The sequence below is a fragment of the Ornithorhynchus anatinus genome, chromosome 12, assembly GCF_004115215.2.
Source record: "Ornithorhynchus anatinus isolate Pmale09 chromosome 12, mOrnAna1.pri.v4, whole genome shotgun sequence".
Taxonomy (NCBI): domain Eukaryota; kingdom Metazoa; phylum Chordata; class Mammalia; order Monotremata; family Ornithorhynchidae; genus Ornithorhynchus; species Ornithorhynchus anatinus.
The window spans coordinates 16,955,948-16,980,567 of record NC_041739.1 but is presented as its reverse complement, the minus strand read 5'-3'; the positions used below and the strand labels follow the sequence as shown (position 1 = coordinate 16,980,567).

At 41.6% G+C, this 24,620-nt stretch overlaps 1 protein-coding gene across 4 annotated transcripts in view; it reads left to right on the top strand.

Annotated features, from left to right (window-relative positions):
* TMEM144 (transmembrane protein 144) overlaps window positions 1-21,252 on the top strand; it is a 35,673-nt gene extending 14,421 nt beyond the window's left edge. For 3 of the 4 annotated variants that reach the window (XM_039913748.1, XM_007673053.4, XM_029077137.2), the window contains 7 exons: window positions 63-144; window positions 3,013-3,089; window positions 4,449-4,567; window positions 8,819-8,938; window positions 9,794-9,891; window positions 14,699-14,752; window positions 20,220-21,252. In XM_039913748.1, coding sequence (XP_039769682.1) covers window positions 63-144; window positions 3,013-3,089; window positions 4,449-4,567; window positions 8,819-8,938; window positions 9,794-9,891; window positions 14,699-14,752; window positions 20,220-20,303 — 634 coding nt within the window. In that variant the 3' untranslated portion in view covers window positions 20,304-21,252. The remainder of the gene's footprint in view (window positions 1-62; window positions 145-3,012; window positions 3,090-4,448; window positions 4,568-8,818; window positions 8,939-9,793; window positions 9,892-14,698; window positions 14,753-20,219) is intronic. The other variant, XM_029077138.2, reaches the window with a different exon arrangement.
* The last annotated feature ends 3,368 nt before the right edge of the window (window positions 21,253-24,620 follow it).

Here is a 24,620-nt window from a genome sequence, read left to right as displayed (position 1 = left end):
CAAAAATCGTAAGTCCACCTATTTACAAATTAAATTCTTACTGAAGTATTTTTATTTTGCAGTGCTCTCATATTCTTGTTTGTGAAAAGTGATGTTAAGAATGGCCCAAATTCAGTGGACACAGCACCATTATTGGTAGAGCCTGTGAGTATGGTGTAGCTTGGTATTTAGGAGTGGTATTCTGGGCCCCTTGGCCTATGAAAAGCAAATTTAGCTAAAGGGACATTTCCATGTGCAGAACATGCTAGATTTGTATGTGTTTTACTCTGCCGCTATATATATTGGCAGGTTTCTTGCTTTTGTCACTTCGGAGTAGCCTGTTCAGGTGTATGCTATAAGGGAGGTTTGGAGTTTTCCCTCAATTCTGTTTGGATATTTTTTACATAACTTTTTTATTATAACTGGAAGTGCACAGCTCCTGAGAGCAAGCCTAGCTCTGTGGGCCCTTCTGAGGGGTGTGTCTGCAGTCGCAAGGGCCTGAACTGCCCTGGGAACACATTGGCTGATAATGTGGAGACAGGCTTGCTTTAGCCACAGCTCTTCCTGGATCCCAGGTGTCATAGCAGCCAAGCAAAACAGAGTGGGCCACTGGGCTTCTTCCCTCTCTCAGAATTTAAAAGCAGAATTCATGGTTCCAGAGTGTTCATCATGTCCTTTTAAAATCTGACAGGAAAACTTCAGCTCAATAAACAATCCTGATTATCATCCTTATTGTTATTAATTGTGGTAAGGACTCCTTCTTTTAGGAACATGACTGGCATAGATGAGAGTATCTGACTGGTGCTGTACTTAGAGCACTCTGTTCGATTCCTCTGCACCATTTTTGTCTCGATGTCTCAGGATTGAGACTCATCCGCTATCATCATTTAGTGCAGATCATGTCTACTGATTCTGCTCTCTCAGGCATCTGGTACTCTACATGCAGTGAGCACTAGATACTTACTATTGATTTATTGTGAGTGCTGGGGAAGATACCAGGATATTAATTCAGACCCAGGTCCCGATCCACAGGGCATCACAATCTGAAAAAAGGAAGTGAAGGAGTTAGGTAAAACTGAAAGCAAACAGAGAAAGAAATACCCGGTAAACAGAGCAAGAGAATGACAACAATTACAAAATTAAAGCTGTTCTACTTCCCCCAAATGTTTAGTAGAGTGCTTTGCATAGAGTAAGCACTCAATACATACCATTGTTTGACTGATGGGGAGAGAATAGTCTAACCTCCTCACCTCTGCCAGAAAGACCCTTCTAAGTTAAACAATTGCAACCCTCCTAGAAGGTTTAAATGTTTCTTTTCCCAAATAGGCTGAACACTGAGGTAATTTTGCTATGCTTCCTCTGGCAAAGGTACAGTAAATTCACAGACTTTGGGATCAATATTCATGCTGAAGGAGAAATGTCAGGCTTTCCCATCAATGTAGACAGTACCCCCATCCTTCCTGTCTCAAGACCATAACCTTGGCATTATCCCTGACTTCTCTCACTCATTCAACCCACATATTCAATCTTCACTAATTCCTGTCAGTTAAACCTTCACAACATCACTAAAATCCACTCTTTCCTCTTCTTCCAAACTGCTACTACATTAACCCAAGCACTTATCATATCCCACTTTAATTACTGTCTCAGACTCCTTGCTGACATCCCTTCCTCCTCTCTCTTTCCATTCCATAATTCACTCTGCTGTCCAGAATATTATTCTACAAAAATGCTCAAGTCACATTTCCCTATTCCTCAGGAACCTCCAGTGGTCGCCCATCCACCTCCACATTAAACAAAAACTCCTCACCATTGGCTTTAAAGCATTCAATCACTTTGCCCCCTGCTACTTCACCTCGCTACTTTCCTACCACAGTCCAGCCCACACACTTAGCTCTTCTAATGCTAACTTTCTCACTATACCTAGATCTCGTCTCTCTCTCGCTGCCGACCTCTCGCCCATATCCTGCCTCTGGCCTGGGATGCGCTCCCTCCTCATATACGACAATTACTCTCCCCACCTTCAAAGGCTTACTAAAAGCACATCTCCTTCAAGAGGCCTTCCCTATCTAAGCCCTCCTTTCCCTTTCTCCCACTCCCTTCTGCTTCACCATGACTTGTTCCCTTTAATCCCAGCCCCATAGCACTTGTATACATATCTGTAAGTTTATATGAACATCTGTCTCCCTGTCTAAGCTGTAAGCTTGTTGGGCTGTAAGTTTGTTGTGGGCAGGGAATGTGTCTGTTTATATTTTACTCTCCCAAACGTTCAGTATATTGTTCTGCACACAGTATGCATTCAATAAATTTAATTGACTGACTGGCATAATCTTCAAAGGGAGTCTGTCCTCCCCACTCCTGTGTGATGATGCTACTAAGATAGCTGGGACTGATAAAGATTTTTCATTTATCCAAACGTTTTTGCATCAGTGCTCTTCTTATAATTCTTACAAAATCCCTGGCAAGTAGGAAGAGGCAGGCATTAGAATTTTCATTTTACACTGGAGGAAATGGAGACGTCGAGTGATTTAAGCAATTCTCCCAAGGTCCCGCAGTGGGTCACTGGCAGAGCCAATTAGAAATCAAGTCTCCAGCCTCCAACCTTGCATTCTTTCCACTAGGTCATAAGGTTTCATTAGCTTGGTAGTCAAAATAGCAATAAAAATTAGGGATATTTAGATGTAGAACTAAGCAAACTCTCAAACCAGTCTAAATCCAAGAGTACCCCAGAGATACACTGTAGCCAATGAGACAGTGAAGGAAATGGAACAAAGTTCAGAAATAATAAAACAAAGTAATAGGAATTGATGACCAGAGTTGGATCCATCCAGCCAGAATACAGTAATAAGAAACATGCCCATCCTAATATTTGTCTGAGTTCTCATGGAAGGTTTTTCAAGAGTGTAATAGAAAGAAAGAGAGAGAGAGTGTGCGTGCATACATGAAAGGAAAAAGGTTATTCGGTGTTATTTAGAACCATGTGTTTCAAGTGGATGTTTTCAAAAATGGTTTTTGTGCCAATGTTTTTAACAGGCGATCAACGAGGTTGAGAGTTCCTACTCGGATGAATCATGGGTGGATAGACTTTCTCCACTACAGAACCGTCTCATGTAAGGGAGTTGCTTTATTCAGTTTAAAAACCTGTTGAGTATTTCTGCCCTCACTGGTAGAAATCACAGATGAACTCAGGAATGGAGAACCTGGAGAGTTTTTTTTTTAATTGAACTAGAGAAGCAGCATGGCCTAGTAGATAGAGGATGGCCCTAGGAGTCAGACGGACCGGGGTTCTAACCCCAGCTCTGCCACTTGGGGTCTGCTGTGTGACCTTGGGCAAGTCACTTAACTTCTCCGTGCTTCAGTTTCCTCATCTGTGAAATGGGGATTAAGACTGTGAGTTCTATGTCAGGCAGGGACTGTGTCCAACCCAATCATCTTGTTTCTACTCCAGCGCTTGGTACAGCACCTGGCACACAGTAAGCACTTAACAAATACCACAATTATTACTGACCCACAGAAAGCGCTTAATACAGTGCTAAGCACTTAGTACAGTGCTCTGCACACAGTAAGGGCTCATTAAATACAATTGAATGAATGAATTGAGAAAGGACCTATTTTTTCCATGATGAATGGCCTTTTGTGCTTCATGTTTGTCTTGGTAATGTTTGTCCTAGTTTCTCAACATGTTCTGCACACTTCTTGAGAGCAGAGGGCTCTCATAAATAAAATAGGGCTGGGGATCAGAGATAAGTTTGACCTTTCTGTCTCAAATTGGGGAAAAGTACACAAATGATTGAGAATGTATACTGCAAAGTATTTTACAATTGTCATTAATAACAATAATGATGATGTTAAGCTTTTGCTATGTACCAAGCACTGGAGTAAATGCTGGAGTAGCTACAAGATAATCAGATTCCACATGTGGCTCACAGTCTAAGAAGGAGGGAGATCCAGTATTGAATCCCCATTTTGCAGATGTGGGAACTGAGGCACAGATAAATTAAATGACTTGCCCAAGGTCACACAGCAGATACATGGTGGTGCTGGGATTAGAATCCCCGGGCAGTGCTTTCTCCACTAAAATTGCTTCAATTTTAACAAGACACTGAAGATTTGGAGAAACTGTGCACTCTCCTAGTCTGTAAACTTGTCTACCAACTCTGTTACGTTGTATTCTCCCAAGCACTTATTACAGTGCTCTGCACATAGTAAGCACTCAATAAGTATGATAGGTTTCTAGAAATGATACTTTAGTCTTTGTAATATAGGGAGGAAGTTCTATTGAATGGCCAAAATGTCGCAGTTTTCATCCTGCCAAGTAATTCTTTTATAGAGCTTTAGCAGGTGGTGTCATTTCCATAGAATTGCCTTTGATATGCATATTGCTTCCCATATTATTCTATCCCTACATGCCTCAAGCATTCAGTATGGTGCAGTAGTGATTCAACATTGATTTGTTTTTTTCTTTTAAGTGGCTGTAGTCTTGCTGCAGTATCTGGAGTTCTCTATGGAACCAGTTTTGTTCCAATAATTTATATCAAGGATCATGGCAGAAGAAATGAAACTCAGTATACAGGAGCTAGTCAATATGGTGAGAGAAAATGAGCTGTTCTGTTTTATTTCATCCAATCTTGCTACCAAAGTAGAAAAATCAGAATATTTAATCTCATATGACTTTTCTCACTTCAAACCTTTGGTCATTTCTTTGCGGGTAATTGGAAAATAATGAATCCCAACTTTATTTTCTAGTGGTGCGAAGTTCAGGACCCTTGGCTCAACTAGAAACCAACCACCATTTTTGTTCCATACAGGGTTGGGCATTTGGTTAAATGATTTGAGACTAATGCTTTAAAAAGCGTTTGTCTAGCTTTAGATTTTAATCACCAATGTCAGCTTGTTCCCACAGATAATTTGGAGTTGCTCAAAGTAAATGATGTGAATATTTGTTATTGCATTGTTTCCCTGGACAAATTCGCTTCCTATTTAGAAGGATGCTTTTCTTTAGAGTCCCATAGTTTCAACCCTCTTCAGGCAGGACTACCAACCAAAATCATCTGTATTGAGAGGTGGGGTGTCTGCTTGTTAGAGGCATTCTATAGGCAGCCTAGACAATGTGGAACAATAGAACACTGAAACTTGGCTAAGGTGTTTTTGAGTCACATATGGAATTCTACAAAATACCTAATTTAGAAATTTGATTCTAGTAAGCACCAATGCCAAGTTTGTTTGTTCTTTCAGCATAGAAGCCAAAAGAAACATCAGAAACTTCAGGGTTAGAAAATCACATTTGGTTTCTTTGTTTTTCCTTTAAAAAAAAACAACATAATGGATAGAGCACAGTCCTGGGAGTCAGTGGATTCCAATTCCTACTCAGCCACTTGTCTACTGATATGTGACCTTGGGGAAGTCACTTCACTTCTCTGGGCCTCAGTAACCTCATCTGTAAAATGGGGAATGAGACTGTGAGTCCAATGTGGGACAGGGACTGTGTCCAATCCAATTTGCTTGCATCCACCCCTGTGTTGTGTACAGTGCCTGACACACAGTAAGCGCTTAACAAATACAACAGTTATTATTCCCTCTAGACTGTACGCTCATTGTGATCAGGGAATGTGTCTATTCATTGTTATATTGTACTCTCCCAGGTGCTTAGTACAGTGCTTTGCACATAGTAAGTGCTCAATAAATATCATTAATTGATTGAGTGAATGAATCCCCAGGATATGAGGAAAAACTGAATTATTTTAGTAGGTTTTCACAAGAATAATAATAATAATGTTGGTATTTGTTAAGCGCTTACTATGTGCAGAGCAGTGTTCTAAGCGCTGGGGGAGACACAGGGGAATCAGGTTGTCCCACGTGGGGCTCACAGTCTTAATCCCCATTTTACAGATGAGGGAACTGAGGCACAGAGAAGTTAAGTGACTTGCCCACAGTCAGCGAATCCACGTCCTTTGCTCTAGGATTTAATTTGTGTTATGGAACCTGTAGGTGGACACCAGCTCCTCTCAGAGACCCCTGTGTTTGTGGCTAGAGTGATCTGACCAGAAGAGGATGGATTTAATTATAATGATGATGGTATTTACTAAGCACTTACTATATGTCAAGTACTGTTCTGAGTGTTGGGTTATATACAAGCTAATGTATTGGACACAATCCCTGACCCACATGGGGCGCTCACTCTTAATCCCCATTTCACAGATGAGGTAACGAAGGCACAGATAAGTTAGCTGACTTGCCCAAGATCACACAGTAGACATTTGGTGGAGCCAGGATTAGAACCCGGGTCCTTCTGATTCCAGGCCCATGCTCTATCCACTGGCCAGACAGTCCAGGTACAGCAAGGGGAAAAACGTTGGGATCCCCCAACTCCTCAACCCTGAAAATTCCCAGTCTCTCTGATTCTGTAATAGTAGTAGTAGTCCCTGGTGGATTTTTTTAAAATGAACACTTAATTTTAAATAACTAAGGGATTAATTCTAAAATGAACCAATTAGAAATCCCAAAACCAAGCTCTCCCTCTTATGGTGGCTTCATAATATTTGTCCTCAGCACCTGAAACTGGGACTCTAATAGTCATGAAACACATTATTTGGGTAAGACTTGAGAGTAGAGAAGCAGCATGGCTCAGTGGAAAGAGCCCGCTTGGGAGTCGGAGGTCATGGGTTCGAATCCTGGCTCTTCCACTTGTCAGCTGTGTGACTGTGGGCAAGTCACTTAACTTCTCTGTGCCTCAGTTACCTCATTTGTAAAATGGGGATTAACTGTGAGCCTCACGTGGGACAACCTGATTACCCCAGCGCTTAGAACAGAGCTCTGCGCATAGTAAGCACTTAACAAATACGAACATTATTATTATTATTATTATGAAGGACAATGAAGTAAAAAAGAGTAGTGTGTTCCCTATGGACGCCATTTTTTTTAAGATATAAACAAAATGAACCTTTGTTCTAATGTGAGTTTCTCATCAGTCCTTCAGTATTGAAGCTGATTTGGCTCATGATTAGACATTGTCTCTGTATGGATGCTTTTTGAGAAACCACTTCTGTTCCTCATCTTTTTTTGAAGAGGCTGAGTAGTGAGTTGTATCTAAAAATCAAGTAACCGTCCTCAGAGCCTGACGTGTCAGACTGTGCTTTAGTAGCGGGTCATAATAAAAACTAAATTTTGCAGACTGCATTGGAAGAGTCAGAGGAGTGCCAAGATTGCTTACAGTCGACATCTCCAGCTGACTGTTTCCCTTTTTTCTAAGAAGATTAATTACCTTAGTTTATTTGCCATTCTCACCTCTGAATACTGATGGGGCTTCTTTGGTGGTGGACTTCCTTTACCTTCTGGAAAATGACTCTGTGCTTTCCAAGGAACATTCAAAGTATATTCCATGCTTTTAAATCATTGATCAGCTCACAGGCGATACTTGATCTGAGCAGCTCCCATCCTCTGTCATGGCAGTGGCAGATTGATTTTACATTGAGTCAGAATGACCATAAACTCTCTGTGGTCAGGGAATGTGTCACTTTGTATTTTCCAACCGCCTATCATAGTGCCCGGCAGCGAGAGGGCATACAGTACATGCTACTGGTCCTGCTACTGTCAGCTGTGTGACTTTGGGCAAGTCACTTAACTTCTCTGTGCCTCAGTTACCTCATCTGTAAAATGGGGATTAAAGATGTGAGCCCCATATGGGATAACCTGATTACCTTGTATTCCCCCCCACAGCGCTTAGAATGGTGCTTTGCACATAGTAAGTGCTCAACAAATGCCATCATCATTATTATTACTACTACTACTACTAGAAGAGAAAGTGAACAAGCCATTATAACCCCTGATAATTTCCCAACAGTAGTCTGGCATCCTGACTTAATTCTAGGGGTGAGCCTTTGACTCCATGGTTTATTACTTGATTCATCAGAGGAGAGATCCTACTGTATTTTAAAACTAAACGTTCATTTAAAATAAGCCCACAACCCCCAGAAGTGGGAAATTCTAATTGCAGCTTTTAATGTGGGAATAATATCTTGAAGGGGCTTTGGTTTGGTTTCGTTTTTTGCTAAGTTTAATTCTGTGAACCAGAATCAAATCTGTACGTAATGAGCTGCATGTAGATACCTTTGCAAACCATGTCCTGGGAGCTGAAGCATTTCCTTTTCCTTTCTTCTCTCATCCTGTCCACTCTCTTCCTCCCTGTCATTCTTTCTGAGTGTTAAGTACTGAACAACTTCACCCTTCTCCCTCTTCCCCTGCCCTGGTTCCATGCCCAGCATCAGGACATCAAAGATTTTCCTACTCGTCTCCCTTTTTTCTCACAATTAATTTCTGAAGAGAAGGCAGAGTTCCAGTTCTAGGAGATGTTTAGTGCAATAGAAGAGGCTTTGGGCTTTTTTAAAAAAAAAAAAAAACTCTTCCAAGAGTGTGTGTGTGTGTGTGTGTGTGTGTGTGTGTGTGTATGTCTTCTCTTCTTGCCACCCAGTCTCTTTATATCTGGGTCCTGCCTCTCTGTAGGCTCTTCATCTGTTTCTTTCCGACTCAATTTCTGACACCTCCTTAAGATGAGCTTGAAGCCACCTTCTACGCTGATTGCTGAAAAGGGGGCAAGTTTCAAAAAAGGAGGACTGGCCAAAGCAGTGATTTTGAGGTGATTTTGGGGGTGTGGGGAGAGGTGAAAGTGGAAAAATAATTTCATTCTGTCTTCCCCGGGGCTATATTGGTTTTCTAGCAAAGCACAGTTTCTTTGTAAATGGCATTCTTTTTACATCCCAGTGTAATTCTTCTATTAATGGAGTTTTAATACTTTTAAAGGTCAGAATAGAATGTTAATTATGTCTATAATATCTATTTTCAGACTTGGACTATGTTTTTGCACACTTCAGTGGCATTTTTTTAACAAGTACTACCTACTTTCTGGTCTATTGCGCAGCCATGAAAAATAATCCCAAAGTGTACCCTGAAGCAATAATACCAGGTATGGATATTTAACATAATAACTAATGGGGTCATTTATTAGCTGGCATCTTGGAGCTCTAGTATTACTAAGCCAGGCAACCCATTTGAAAGCATTGTTTCTTCTGAAAATACATTTTATTGATGTGTTTCTAATGCCTCTTCAAAGTAGGCATAAGCAGACCCAATTCTTTGTCCAGAAGGGAAAAGGAAGCTATGGAACTGTGGTTTACAGAGTCAGTTACTTCTATTGCATAAGAGAAAGTGAAGCCCCTCATGTGGTAGACATGTTCCAGTCACACAAGGAGGTTACACTCTAGAGAAGGAGGCAGACATTTAAAATTAACTTCAGATATGTACATAAGTGCTATGAGGCTGAAGGTGGGGAGAATAAAGGGTAAAAATTCAAGTGCAAAAGTGATGCAAAAGGGAGAGGGAGAAGAGATGAGGGTTTAGTCAAGGAAGGCCTCTTGGAAGAGATGCGATTTTAATAAGACTTTGAAGGTTGGGGAGAGGGGTTGTCTGTCGGATATGACGAGGGAGGGAGTTCCAGTCCAGAGGCAGGACGTGAGCGAGGGATTCGGGGTGAAATAGATGAGATTAAGGTAGAGTGAGGAGGTGATATTAGAGGAGTGAAGTAAGCGTGCTGGGTTCATTCATTCATTCAGTTGTATTTATTAAGTGCTTACTGTGTACAGAGCATGTACTAAGTGCTTGGAAAAGTACAATTGTAAAAGGAAATCAGCTAGGTAAGATAGGGAGCAAGGTGAATGAATGGTTTAAAGCCAATGGTAAGGAGCCCCTAGTTCTTAGGCCTATGTGCTTTCCATTAAGTCACCCGCTTCTCTAAATATCTCTACTCTCTTTTGTGTTTCAGGTTTTATTTCTGGAATTCTCTGGGCAGTAGCCACTTGTTGCTGGTTCATAGCTAATAGCACTCTAAGTGCTGTGGTCAGCTTTCCATTAATCACTGCAGTAAGTAGTAGAATTTTTTTTAGTGATCAATTTTTGTTCCTCTATTCGGTATGTGATTTCTCGATAGCCATTGAAGATGATGGAGCTTGAGCTTAAAACGGTCCCACAGGCATCAGTTTTTAAGCCCTAACACTGATCACTGTGGCTTTCATGCTTATCTCCCTTTGACATGTAGGAATATTTGGTCAAGTTGTTCTGCATCTCATCAAGGCCCTGAACTTCTTGGGAGCCATTACCCATCTTTCATGCTCTTACCCAGTTGGGTCATTTGTTCATAGTTTTTGCAAGGGATTTATAAATGGATAAGTTTGACATGGGAGAAGGGATAAGCCTCAGACAGTCAGCTCACTCTTTGGTGTCTTGAAGGACTTCCTGATAGTAGAAGAAGTGGTAGGATAGTTACTCCACTGAGTTCAATGCATTGTACTGAATACCTTGGAAAGTACCACAGAAGCACCAAACATCTTCTCTGTCCCCAATAACCTTACTTTTCACTGGGGAAGACAGACACAAAAATTGTTTATGAACAGTGGAATCCGAACAAATATTGGGATATTGATCTAGGCACCCATGATGAAGATGGGTATGACTGAATACACAAATGCTAGAGATGGATGTTGGATTGTTACAGTTTGGGGATTGAAAATTAGTTGAAGTCTTCCTGGAGGAGGTGGAATTTTAGGAGGGACTTGAAGGCCCTTTAGACAGTATACTCACTCTGGGCAGTGAACATATCTGTCAAATCTGTTGTGTTGAACACTCCCAAGACTTAGTAGAGTGCTCTAGACATAGTAAGCACTTAATGAATACCATTAATGAGTAAGCACACAAGAAATACCATTCATTGATTGATTTTGCTTTGGGGAGGGACTTCCAGGTCAGTAGAGCAATAAGAGAAAGGGGGTTAGAGGTGAGCAAGATGAGAGTAGAGGATAGTTAAGGTGAGCTGTGTGAACTGTGAAGAGTGTGAACTGTGAAGTACTGGGTGAAGAGAGTGTATATAAATAATGGTAAAATTAATCACTGTCCTAAGTGCTCGGCAGGTGCAGTGTAATCAGATTGAGAGTCTCATGTGGGGCAAGGACTGTGACAGTCTTTGGAAGAGAGAGAGTAGGTAATGAATCCACATTTTACAAACAAGCCAATTAAGATACAGACAAGTGACTTGTCCAAGGTCAGACAGCAGAGAGTTGGCAGACCTGGGATTAGATCCCAGACCCTCTGGCTCCCAGGTCTGTGCTCTTTCTACCAGGCCACACTGGTGGAGAGCAGTGAAGTCAGGGTAAGAAATGTTGTTTGAAATTGGAGGGAAATGGGTAACTTTGAAGATTTTGAGGGATGAAAATATGTATACTGAGCCATGTTTCAAAGATGAGTGAGGCAGCAGGATGTGGAGGAAATTGCTCTTAGGAAATATATGCAGAGGAAGAGTTCAAAGAGCATTTTAATAAATAACCCCTTGACACCCTTCTGCTATGGGAACCTTAAAAGGTGAGGCTTATCTGCACCTAATCTTTGACATTACTAGAAATTCCTCCAATGTTCTTGACCTTATCTGTAAGATAAGAGACCTCGTTCAATTGTCCTGCACTAGACTATTGGAGAGTTTTGACCTGGATTCAGCTAAGACCTACCAAGGCAGTAAGGCTGGAATGTGACCTGATAAGGGCAGATCTTTTTAATCAGGTTCTTGCTACTTAAAGTCCTTTGTGGCTAAAATGTCCATATAATTGCTTTTTAAATATCAATATCGTTAGTCAAATATTTACTGAAGTACTCACACGGGCCCCAAAATAGTAATAGACCTTTATTAATGATCTAGGTTAAGAAAGGGACATCATCTCTAACCTCAAACCCCTGCCCTTGCAAACCTCAATTGGATGGAAGAAAAAAGACAGCCATCAGATTATATAATCCCTTGTCAAAAGAGTTATTTCACAGAAGTATGGCTAAATGGCTGTGCTGGTAGACTGGAAAGTGGGTTGAGCAGTCAGGAAGTTTCTTGAAAAAGATGTAAGGCTCCATTTAAGTGCTGCTTAGAAATTTTGAGTTTTGTTGGATCGCTGTATATTAATCAATGGTATTTATTGAGTGCTTATTGTGTGCAGACCACTGTGCTAATCATTTGGAAGAGTACAATACAACACAGTTAATAAGCACTTTCCCTGCCCCAAAAGAGTTGACATCTAGAGGAGGAGTTACTCTTCCAGAAAATGCTTGGAAAGACTCTTCTCCAGATCATGTTGCTCTCTGTCACTCATTTGTACCTCAGAATGCAAATGCCATAAACAGATTAAAAAGGGGGGAAAAAAAACCTTCCAGGTGGTTTATGTATGGTACTTGCCTGATACTGTGTGTATGTCTATCAATTCTTTTATATTGTATTCTCCCAAGCACTTAATACAGTGCTGTGCACACAGTAAGTGCTTAGTAAATATGATTGATTAATTTGAAGTAGATTTCTGGTTCAGGTAGTATCAATTCATTGATGATGGGTGGTTCTCCTGACCTGATCATCTGACAAATAGACGCATTTGCCTTCCTTTATTTGAATGCCAGAAAAGGAGTCAAACTCCTTATTAATTCAACTTGTTAATTAATCACTTGTAGTTACAGGAGAAGAAAAAACTCTGAGTGATTATTTTTATTACAGAAGCTGCCAGGGCTTATGTGATGTTTGAACTGAAAACCTTAGGGAGCTTATAATGATTCACCCTTCTCCCCAAGGGCTGTGATCAACCCAGCTGTTATGCTTTCCTTCTCTTTCCTTTTGAAAAGTAAAGGAATGTAGATAATTTGATTAGTTGTTAGGAGAGTGTCAGATGCTCCAGAAGAGTGTACTGGTAAAATAAAAAATAAAATAAAATGCCATTGCAGGTATTCTGGTATAAATTGTTTATACATGGATTTTTTTTTCTTTGTGCATGGCTAGCAGCTCAGGGCTTGAGCTGCAGTTTATTATTATATTTGTATTGTGCTTAGTACAGCACTCTGCACACAGCAAATGTTCAGTAAATTCTGATGCCAATAATGGTGATGATGATTTGTTAAGCATTTACTATGTTTTGAGCATAGTTCTAAGCACTAGAGTAGATAGAAGCAAATCAGTTGGACAAAGTCCCTGTCCCAAATTGGGCACATAGTCTAAGTAGGAGGACCCATATAACCAATAACAGATGACACTGAGGAACAGAGAAGTTAAGTGACTAGCTCAGGGTCACATAGCAGGCAATGGACTGATCTGGGATTAGAACCCAAGTCCTCTGACTGCCAGGCTCATGCTAGGCTATGCTGCTATGTGCCAGGCAGCCAGTCAGCCCCATCTGCTCCTGCACTGAGCCTATGGAGGCTTTGGGCAGGACATAGGACTACTCTGGAGTGGGCCCTGACTTCTCAATTAATCATACTTACTGAGCACTTACTGTGTGTCTAGTACTGTACTAAACACTTGGAGGAGCCCTCCAGCCCTTTCAGCCAGCATGTCCTGGCCCCCAGCCCAGCTTGGAATCTTTTGGGGCTCCCCCATCATCATTAGGTGACAGAGAAAGCCACGGTACTCCACAATGCCTGCCAGCCCTGTGGCTTTAAATACCTCAATCGGGGTCTTTTCAGCCCAAGTCCTGCATTATGCCATAGTGAAATGGCTGCCCTATTGAGTAGAGCCAGAGCTAAATCAAGTGCAGTAAAGCATATCCTTTCCTCAGCTTTAAATAAGGGTGAAAATCAGGTGCCTTCAGGCCTCAGCTTTGAATTAGGGTTTGGGGCTTGATTGGAGCTTAAGTTCTGAAATTGCAATAGGTCTCTCCACCTCTTCCTCCTCCCTGGTACTATAGTCCATCTGACCCAGTTTTCTGTCTTAGACAATGGCAACGGAATGTTTGGAAGGACAGTGTGATCTTAATGTTTCTATGTGAAATATCTGACATCCCTGCCTTTTTTCCTCCTATGGACTTTCCTAAGTCTTTCCAAACCCTTTTTGAATGAACTGATCTTTTCAAGACTTTTAAACTGTGACCCCGTTCGCTAGAATGTGAGCCCACTGTGGGCAGAGATTGTCTCTGTTGCTTAATTGTACTTTCCAAGTGCTTAGTACAATGCTCTGAACACAGTAAGCGCTCAATAAATATGATTGAATGAATGAATTTCCTCTGGTAATTTAAAGGCTTAAAGTCATACCCAAGACTTCTCCATGATTTACAATCATTGTATGATACAAATCTGCCCTTTGCCTGAAATGAGGCAAAGATTCCCCTAGACTGTAAACTTATTGAGGGCAGGGATCATGTCTACCAGCCCTTCTGTAGAGAAGCAGCATGGCTCAGTGGAAAGAGCACGGGCTTTGGAGTCAGGGCTCATGAGTTCGAATCCCAGCTCTGCCACTTGTCGGCTGTGTGACTGTGTGCAAGTCACTTAACTTCTCTGTGCCTCAGTTCCCTCATCTGTAAAATGGGGATTAAGACTGTGAGCCCCACGTGGGACAACCTGATTCCCCTATGTCTACCCCAGCGCTTAGAACAGTGCTCGGCACATAGTAAGCGCTTAACAAATACCAACATTATTACTTTCCCAAGTGTTTATTACAGTGCTCTGCACATAGTAACTGTTCAATAAATGTGATTGATTGAGCAGGCTTTTGACATTTTCTGGTCCAACTTTGTAGGCAGTTCTACAAGTAGAGGGGAAACTAACTGTGAGAGGAATCCTCTGAAATCTTCAACCCACAAAATAAGCTAAATTGACCCATGTAATAGGAAAAATGTAGAACAGTGTAAAGAGATTTTAAAATGTTATTGAATTTTTCTTATAGGGTCCTGGCCTAATAGCTGCAATGTGGGGAGTTCTGGTGTTTAAAGAAATAACGGTAAGTGAAATGAAGGGTAAGCCTAGGAAAACCCTGAAGAGTTAAAATAGGATGTAATTGGGTGCTTCTGCCTCTTCTAATTCTCCATAATATTGAAAATATGAATATAAATACTGTAATTTAAGCTCTTATATTTGTCCAAAGGGCTTTTAAAGTACTTCATTTTTGTCCTCACAACATCCCTGTGAGCTGGGGATTTTACTTGTGAAGAAATTGAAGTTTAGACAGGTTCAGTCAGGGGCTTGTTTGTGAAAACACAGCAAGCCAGTGACAGAGCTGGGATTAGATCCCACCAGGTCTTCTGACTCCCGGTCCCATGCTCTGTAGATCACAGTGCCCCCCAGCAGACCACAGATTGGGAAGCAGCTTGGCCTGGTGGAAAGAGCACAGCCCGGAGAATCAGCAGACCTGGGATCTAACCCCGGCTCTGCCACTTGCCTGCTGTGTGACCTTGACCATGTGCTTAACTCCTCTGTAACTCAGTTTCCTCATCTGTAAAATGAGGATTCAATACCTGTTCTCCACCTTACTTAAATTGTGACTGCTATGTGGGACAGGGACTGTGTCCAACCTTATTAACCTGAATCTGCCCCAGCTCTGATAATAGAGCTTGACACATAATAATAAGCCCTTAATAACTACCACTATTATTATATCAAATGTAGAATACTCCAGGCTGTATTTTTTTTTCCAGTACCTTCTACTTTACACTACCAAACTGAGGAACTGTAGCTGGAGCTACAGTTGTTAATATTTTCTTCTTTTTTTTTTAAGGGGACAAATGTGTTTAGAAGCTCTGAGATGTTTGTGGATCTAAATACTTTAAGAAAAAATAAATTTCATAAGTGTTTGAATTTTGGTCATATTGGAAGAGGATTATCTTGGCTTTTAGAGAACAGAAATATGTCATGGGACAAGCTGATGTCTCTCTACAGATAGGCTAGTACAATATGCAGAGAAGCAGCATGGCTCAGTGGAAATAGCCCGGGCTTGGGAGTCAGAGGTCATGGGTTCTACTCCCGGCTCCGCCGCTTGTCAGCTGTGTCACTTTGGGCAAGTCATTTCACTTCTCTGTGCCTCAGTTCCCTCATCTGTAAAATGGGGATTAAAACTGTGAGCCCCAAATGGGACAACCTGATCACCTTGTATCCCTCCAGCACTTAGAACAGTGCTTTGCACATAGTAAGCACTTAACAAATACCACCATTATTATTATTACTATACTAAGAGGAACTCACTGGCCAGAGTTTCTGCCAACTTCCCTATTGCTAGGTCTTTAGAGAAGCCAGCTCGGGTCAGCCATTTTTCCCCCAATACAAGGAACAAGAGAATAAGCAGAATTGAAAACATGACTTATGTTCAATCAGTTTGATTATGAGTGCTTACTTTCTGCAGAGCACTATACTGAGCACGTGGGAGAGTACCATACACAACAGAATTAGCAGACACATTCCCTTCCCATAACGAACTTACTGTCTAGAGGAGGGTTCTCCCCATAAATAACTGTTTCTGCCTTTCCCCCACCCCACAAAAAACACTTCTCTTCCAACTTTTTACTACCTGGTTCCTTTTCCAAAGTAGATTTACTGGATAAATGTCCTTTTCCACAATAAATTTATTGGAAGCAATGTGAATGCAGAGATCCTGAAACTAGGAGACGAAGCCACAATATTTTCCTTTTTCATATGCAGCTGAATGAGCAAGCCAAGCCTGTTTCTAATAAGACTCAGTGCTATCACTAGGTTCTGGGAACTATAAAAGGAGCTTGTATATCTGGCTGATCCTCAAATGATAAATCATTCCAAGATAGAAAAATCTTTTCATTCCTGCTTAATGAGAAAATGTATTTTAACAAATCATACACTTAGTCTAAAATGAGATTCCTGAAGTTAAATATCCAGGGAAATGTATTGTTTAGCAACTTTTAAGAACACAATCTGAAAAATAGTATTTTCTTCCTTCACCCCTCCTTTTTTAAAAAAATTTACAGTTTATTAGATTATCTGAGTTTTCTCACACATGTTTCCCATTTCTCCATTAAGGCTATTTACCCTATAGAATCACTCAATGTCCCAAACAAGCTGCAAAGCTTCATGGAAAGCAAGCACCTACATCACAAGGGTTTCTATTTAATAAGCATGATAGCAATGAGCAAGTGCTAAAAGTCTTGGAGAACCATGAGAAAGGAAGCATAACTTATTGGGGATGTAAGGCCAACTGATAAACTTTCGTAATATCAGACGGATGGATTTCCCCTCCACCGTAGATCAGGGATTTCTCAAGTGTGCAATGACAAAGAGCGTCCAGACCACCAAGCCCCCTTTCTCCCCTTCCTCTGGGCCTCCATCCAGGTCAGGGAGAGGAGCCAGTTGCCTGTGGCAGCTGCTGTCTTGGTTCCACTCAGTGACCAGTAGTGGACTTGGAGACAGCTTTAAGTGAGCCCAAGAGAAATTGGGTCTGATCTGCTCCAGCCACTCCCTTCAAGGGAATCTTTACATCAGAAATACTCCAAGCTAATGTGCCATAGTGTAAGCAACTCCTTATTATATCTTTTTTTTATATTTGTTGAGCACTTACTATGTGCCAGGCACTGTACTAAGCACTGGGGCAGGTACAAGCTAATCAGGTTGGTAACAGCGTGGCTCAGTGGAAAGAGCCTGGGCTTGGGAATCGGAGGTCATGGATTCGAATCCCAGCTCTGCCACTTGTCAATTTTGTGACTGTGGGCAAGTCACTTAACTTCTCTGTGCTTCACTTACCCCATCTGTAAGATGGGATTAAGACTGTGAGCCTCACGTGGGACAACCTGATTACCCTGTATCTACCCCAGCGATTAGAACAGTGCTGTGCACATAGTAAGCGCTTAACAAGTACCAACATTATTATTATTATTATTAACAGCCCAGGTCACTCCTGGAGACCAGGTTGGAGTACTTTTGCCCCTTTAAGCATTTATTAAGCTCTCAGTACCACTGTTTGTTATCATGACCCGATTCTCCTGCTCACTGAGATGTGATTCTGTTGCCATGCGTAATATTTGGTTATTTGTTTTCATCCCAGGATATTTACTTAGGAAACTTGTATTGGACAGTATTTTTACCTCAGTGTAAGTTGGGCTTTTAGAAATATTTTTTCATCAAGGTACTTTGAGTTAAGTGAGGAGAAGTAGAAGCAGTGTGGCTCAGGCGAAAGAGCACAGGACTGGGAGTCGGGAGATTCAGGTTCTAATCCTCGCTCTACCATTTGCCTAGCTGTGTGATATTGGTCAATTCACTTCTTTTCTGCGCCTCGGTTTTCTCATCTATAAAATAGGAATTAAATACCTATTCTCCCTTCAGACTGTGAGTCCCATGTGGGATAGGACCTATGCCTGATTTAATTATCCTTTATCACCCCCTGTGCTTAGTACAGTGTTTGGCATATAGTAAGCGGTTAAATTTCATCATTGTCGTAATTATTAGAAATATGCAAGCAGGCTCCATTGTGGTTTTAGCCACAAAGCAGTAACAAAGCCATTGGAGATGCCCAGATCGTGCACTTGAAGCTCTCTGATGCTATCACAAATGTCCTCCAAGAAGAAGATAGAGAAGCAACCTGGTGTAGTAGATAGAGCAGAGGCTTGGGACTGAGAAGGATATAATAATGTTGGTATTTGTTAAGCGCTTATTATGTGCAGAGCATTGTTTTAAGCGCTGGGGTAGATACAGGGTAATCAGGATGTCCCACGTGAGGCTCACAGTCTTCATCCCCATTTTGCAGATGAGGTAACTGAAGCACAGAGAAGTTAAGTGACTTGCCCACAGTCACACAGCTGACAAGTGGCAGAGCCAGGATTTGAACCCATGACCTCTGCCTCCCAAGCCCAGGCTCTTTCCACTGAGCCACGCTGCTTCTCTGGGTTCTTATTCGATATGGGTTCTTATTCAGACCCTGACACTTGTCTGCTGTGTAACCTTGGATAAGGCACTTCACTTCTCTGTGCCTCAGTTATCTTGTCTGTAAAAGGGGGATTAAGACTGTGGGCCCCATGTGGGATATGGACTGGGTCCAACCTCTTTAGCTTGCGTCTACCCCAGGGGTGAGTACAGTGCCTGGCACATAGTAAGTGCTTAACAAATACCATAAATAAGTAGGGAAGAGCAACTACCCATGAAAGTTTCTAGCATTCTGCTTCAAGGACCTAGGTTTCTAATCCCGGCTCAGCCACTTATCTGCTGGGAGAATTTGGGCACTTAACTGCTCTGTGCCTCAGTTATCTCGTCTGTAAAATAGGGATTACGACTGTGAGCTGCACATGGGATATAAGCTGTGTCCAACCTGATTATCATGTCTACCCTAGCAGTTACTATGTGCCAGGCACTGTTCTAAGTACTCAACAAATACCTGGAGAATTACTTTACTTTCCCCCAAGATCCTTAGGCAGGTTTCATTTGGCCAAATGCACCTTTGTGCTTTTATGTCTCTTGTCTGGGGACCCTTCAGGCTGTTTCATTTGGGCAGTCCCTAAATTCTCTTATCATCTTAGCTCAATCAATTGATTAGAAGTTATTGAGCCCTGTGCAGAGCATTGTGTAAGGGAATAGTTACTTGGTAAACTACACTGGTGTTATTCATTCATTCAGTAGTATTTATTGAGCGCTTACTAGGTGCAGAGCACTGTACTAAGCGCTTGAAATGTACAAATCGGTAAAAGAGACAGTCCTGATATGATTTCTGGCTTCAAGTAGCTTACAATCTAATTTACAAGCTGCCCAGTCTTGAAAGGGAGAAAACATTGCCCAAAGGCCAGAAAACAGATGCTTAGCATCATAGGTTTAAACCCTGGGAAGGCTATACATCTCAGAAATACTTGGAAGACTGAAGCTTTGATACCTTTTCAAGATGAAATCAATTTTATATATGTATGTATACAAAATTGTGTATTAAGACTGGGGGTGCAAGTCTAATAAGGTTAATAATTGTGGGATTTATTAAGCTTGACTGTGTGTCAAGCACTCGCTATGTACTAAGAGAAGCAGCATGGCTCATTGGAAAGAGCCCGAGCTTGGGAGTCAGAGGTCATGGGTTCTAATCCCGGCTCTGCTGCTTGTCAGGTGTGTGACTGTAGGCAAGTCACCTAATGTCTCTGTGCCTCAGTTACCTCATCTGTAAAATGGGGATTTAAGACTGTGAACCTCACATGGGACAACCTGACCCTATATCTACCCCAGCGCTTAGAACAGCACTCTGCACTTAGTAAGCACTTAAATACCATTATTATTATTATTACTAAGCTCTGGGATGGATACAGCATAAGCAGATCAATCCCTGTCCCACATGGGGCTCAAAATCGAAGGAGGAGGAAGAACAGGTATCAGAGCAGGTAATCCTGAGTTCCTATGGTTTCTTTTAGATGTTGAATATAACTGCATTTTTTTTGTATTTGACTCAACCTGGTTTGTGATTTTCTTCTCTCTTTCCTCAACAGGGTAGAAAAAACTACCTCTTATTGACCCTGGCATTTTGCATCATTCTGGCTGGAGCGCTCTCCACTGCTTTTTCGAAACTATAACAGACTCACTAGCACCAGGAGATGGCGGTCGTGATTAACAAACCCTACTCTCTTGCTAGCCAGGAGAAGGAGATCTTGACAAGAAAGAAAGGAAGAAATAATTTTCACAAGACCAGAGGAAATAACACCCAATTTGTGTGTAATAACCAGAGTGATTTTTTTAACTTATTTCAGACACATGGTAAAGGAATGAAACCTTGGTTCTAACAAGTGAAAGTAAATTGGATGGCTGTAACGGCTATGGAGGGTATAGCTAGGAACTTATTGAATCAGTTCAAACCATTGGCAGTCTCTTCTTGGTTATGATATTCTACAACCTCTTTGATTTCCTTAAATCGGACACTAGGACCACTATACTAAAGTGCTCCGGGCTTCATCCTCTTTCTAAAGGATGTATGGAAAGAGGATCTCATCGTTGCTTTTAAAGACTGTTCAGAACAGAATGTTAACCTGTAGGCTGCCCAGTCCAGAATGGTTGACAATAGTTGGTGGCTTTTGCCTTCTGAGAGAGACTGCTCAATTTATTTCTTTAAAATGCCCAGGTAGACTGACTTTCCTCAAATCCCACAGCGTTGGAGGTCAATTCCTGAGCTTATGTTGTTAGTGAGCTAAGAAAATGTCAGTGCTGGTAGTTGAATATCACTTCGCGATGAGACATTAGTAGCGATAAAGGACTCTTGTTTTTAACTTATTGCTCTCTTCCGAGATGTGACAGGCACTGCTTTCTTTTAGCTTTTCCTTTGTAACCTTATGTTTCCTACACAATTCAGGATATGAAATATTAGGAATTCAAGCTTGATTTCCTCCCCTAATTGTGAAGAAAAAAGGGACACACTACTGCTTTACAGAGATTAACTTGAATGAAATGCATTGCTTACCTCATTTTTTATATTTTGTAAATTGTCCATTTTCCCAAACTTGTAATATAATAAAACTTACACTGACTTGAGTTTTGTGTTCAAAAATATTTTTTTTTCTTGTTTTCTAATTGCATAGTGGGCAGTTTAAGTGGCATTATTTGAATGAAAGCTTATATTGCTGTTGTAGCATTCCAGTGTGAATATACAATCAACATCATTTTTATTTTTCAAGTCACTCATAACTTCTGCAGCATTATTCTTCCTGGACATTTATGGATGCCAAGTTTGGCCTGTTATTTTCCTCTGTAAAGGTGCTCTTCTTTGGTATCAAAAAATCTTGAGTAAAAATTGAAGCACCAACAAAACTTTAAAATAAAGGGAAATGCTCCAAATATACATTAGAAGAGTACAGTCCTAACAGGTCTTTTGAAAAACAAAATGACACCAATTCCCAAGCCTCAGATTTCAATGTCCCCAAGGAGAATATAGCCACACTCTTTGCTGGCTGCAGCCTCCCCCACCCCCCAAAATCATGTATGCTCCCCCCCATATAAATACACTCTCAGTAAGAAACAGGGAAGATACGTAGATTTCTCTCCCTTTCTCCCTCTTCTCCCTCTCTCCCTCTCTTTGAAAGATGGAAGAAAAAACATAAAGTGGGGGAATTGGTGATGGAAAAATGTTAATTCTACATATTCTTGCTTTCAATGACAGGATCATGAGGCTTGAGCTTGGATGCATGCTCAGTAGAGACCGAAATTTCAAAATTTGACAATGTTAGCAAACCATACTTTTTCCTGAGCATGGAACTTCCAAGTCATTGCAACTCCCTTTTTCTTGATGTGCATTTCACTAAAAAAGAAATTAAAAAATTAATCCTCAGGAAGAAAAGAAACAACTTCAGCAAAATCTCTCATTTCCTCAGATCTCCTGGTCAGTATGTGAAATGTTAATAGTAGTGGGAATGGTGACAGTACTTATGGTGCACAACACTCTCTGAGTGCTCTGTGCCAAAGGCTTGTGAGAGTAAAACAGAAGCCTAAGGCAAAATCCCTGCCCACAAGAAGCTTACATTTCAGTATGGGAGACATTTAAAAATATTTACACAAAGACTAAAAGATAAGCAACCAAAATGCAGAGCTGTTTCTTGGGCACCATTAACTCTTTTCAGGTGATGTCACATTAATCAGATTAAAAATGGTTAAAAGCCCACTCTTCCTTCTGTTACCAAAAGGACAAAAATTAAAATGGTAAACAGATTATTTTATGCCTTTGTCGAATGGGTGTCTTAGACAATGTCCATGAAAATAGAGGTGTATGCTTGCCAGTGGGGCAAGCATTACTCAGACACTGATGGTTCCAAGGGGATAGGTCTGTCCTACCTCCAGCAGGCATGCTTTTGGGTTGTTTTCGAAAATATAGATGTTGCTTAGCACTGAGACATCCCTTGGCTCAGTTTCCTAGTGCTCAGTGTGAGCTGACAGGTAGAAAGGATGGGTGCAGTAAGTGGTCACCGAGCAGAATAGCTCTGAGACCTCAGTGGGAGCAGACATCATTGTGATTTCAACCCATTGGTAAGCCATTATTGATTACAATCTTATAATATTTATTAAGGGTTTTGTTGGGGAAGGTGGTCTTTTCTACTTTCTTATGAAAACCAAGAGAAAAGCATAAAGAACACCACCCCCCCAACACACACCCCCCCAAACAACAATACACAATTGTCCTCCATACAATTAGGCCAGAGCCAGAAAATAACAGGAAGATGAAAGTAAGGCCTGTGGGGCAAGTGTGTTTTTTTTGAGGGGGCAGGACAGTGTCATCTGATTTCTACCCCTTGGGAAGATTCAGAAAGACTGATCCACCCTCACTCACTATGGCTCTACTGAGGAAAGACTGAGGTGCATTCAAATCCTGTCAGGATGAGGCACTCTTCCTCAGTCCCTCAAGTCTCATCCAGTGCTGAGAGGTCAGCTCCACACTTGGCCTGTCCATAAAGTGAATCCGAGAGATGGATTCACACTGTCACACACTGTCACTCTATGAAAGGAGGTACAAAAGGGAACTGATCCTTGCAGAGAGTGAAGGAACAGGATGGAAAAAGTAAAATACCCACAATCTGTACACTGAACCCGCCTGGAAGCCAGGAAAGAGGGAAGCAGCATTCACTAGATGCTCCTATTTTTATCTTGGGATAGAGGGAGAACAGTTGAAAATAGAAGCAGCTTGGCCTAGTGGATAGATCACAGGCCTTGGAGTCAGAGGGACTTGGGATCTAATCCCGGCTCTACCACTTGCATTTTGTGAGACTTTGGAAGAGTCACTTCACTTCTCTGTGCCTCAGTTACTTCATCTGTAAAATGAGAATTTTTTGGAAGCCCCATGGGGGACATGGACTGTGTCTAAGCTGATTATCTTTCATCTACCCCAGCACTTAGTACAGTTTCTGGCACACAGTTAACATCTAACAAAAGAAACGGTAGAGATATTATAATGGAGACAATCATGGGTCTAATCCAGTTGGCTTCTCTAGAGTCCTTGCTTCCTAGATACTGGGCCATAGAGTGGAAGTCTGCCAGATGCCTCCCTAACAGGACACTGGAAGAAGAAGCGTTTTAGAGTTTCTGCCAATAAATCAATCAGTTGTATTTATTGACCACAAATGAGTGCAGACTACTGTACTAAGCACTTGACAGAGTACAGTATAATACAGTTGACAGATATATTCTCAGCCCACAAGGAGCTTACAGTCTAGACCGGGAGACAGACATTAAATCATGGATATGTACATAAATGTGAGGCTGAGGTGGGTGAATAAAGGATACAAATCCAACTGCAAGGATGACACAGAAAGGAGTGGAAGTAGAGGAAATGAAGGGTTAGTCGGGGAAGGCCTCTTGGAGAAGATGTGCTTTTAAAAGGCTTTAAAGAGGGAGAGGATGATGGTCTTTTAGATATAAAGGGGAAGTTTGAATCATTTCAGAGAGGATCCAGCTCCATGGATGGAGTGGTTGGGGGAGGGTCCATGATGAGGCAGGAGTTGGAATGCCTCTTTCTGTCTTGTGTGCCAAGGAGTGGGCTTAATCCCATGGCTGCTGCACCCCCCCCCGCCCCCCCCCCTCCGCCACAAGCCATGGTGTGGGGCCCAAACTACAGTGTTCCAAACAAACTGATGGATATCCACCAGGCCAAACCCAGTTTTCTTGGATTAGCCAGGCATCCCAAGAAGTGACAGCTGCTATTGCAGTGGAGGTCTCTTTAATTTCTCTGGCCCTGTCCCTCATTCCAGCATGAGTCAGTTTTTATGTTCACCTCTGCCTGGCCCCGACTGTAGCTGGACGAAGCAGAGCCACATCAAACGTCTTGCGGCTATTTAATTTTCCTCACGGGTGAGCTCATCATCAGCAAAGATAGTCAGCTAGTGACTCTAAATTTTAATCCTAGAATAAGTCTCTGG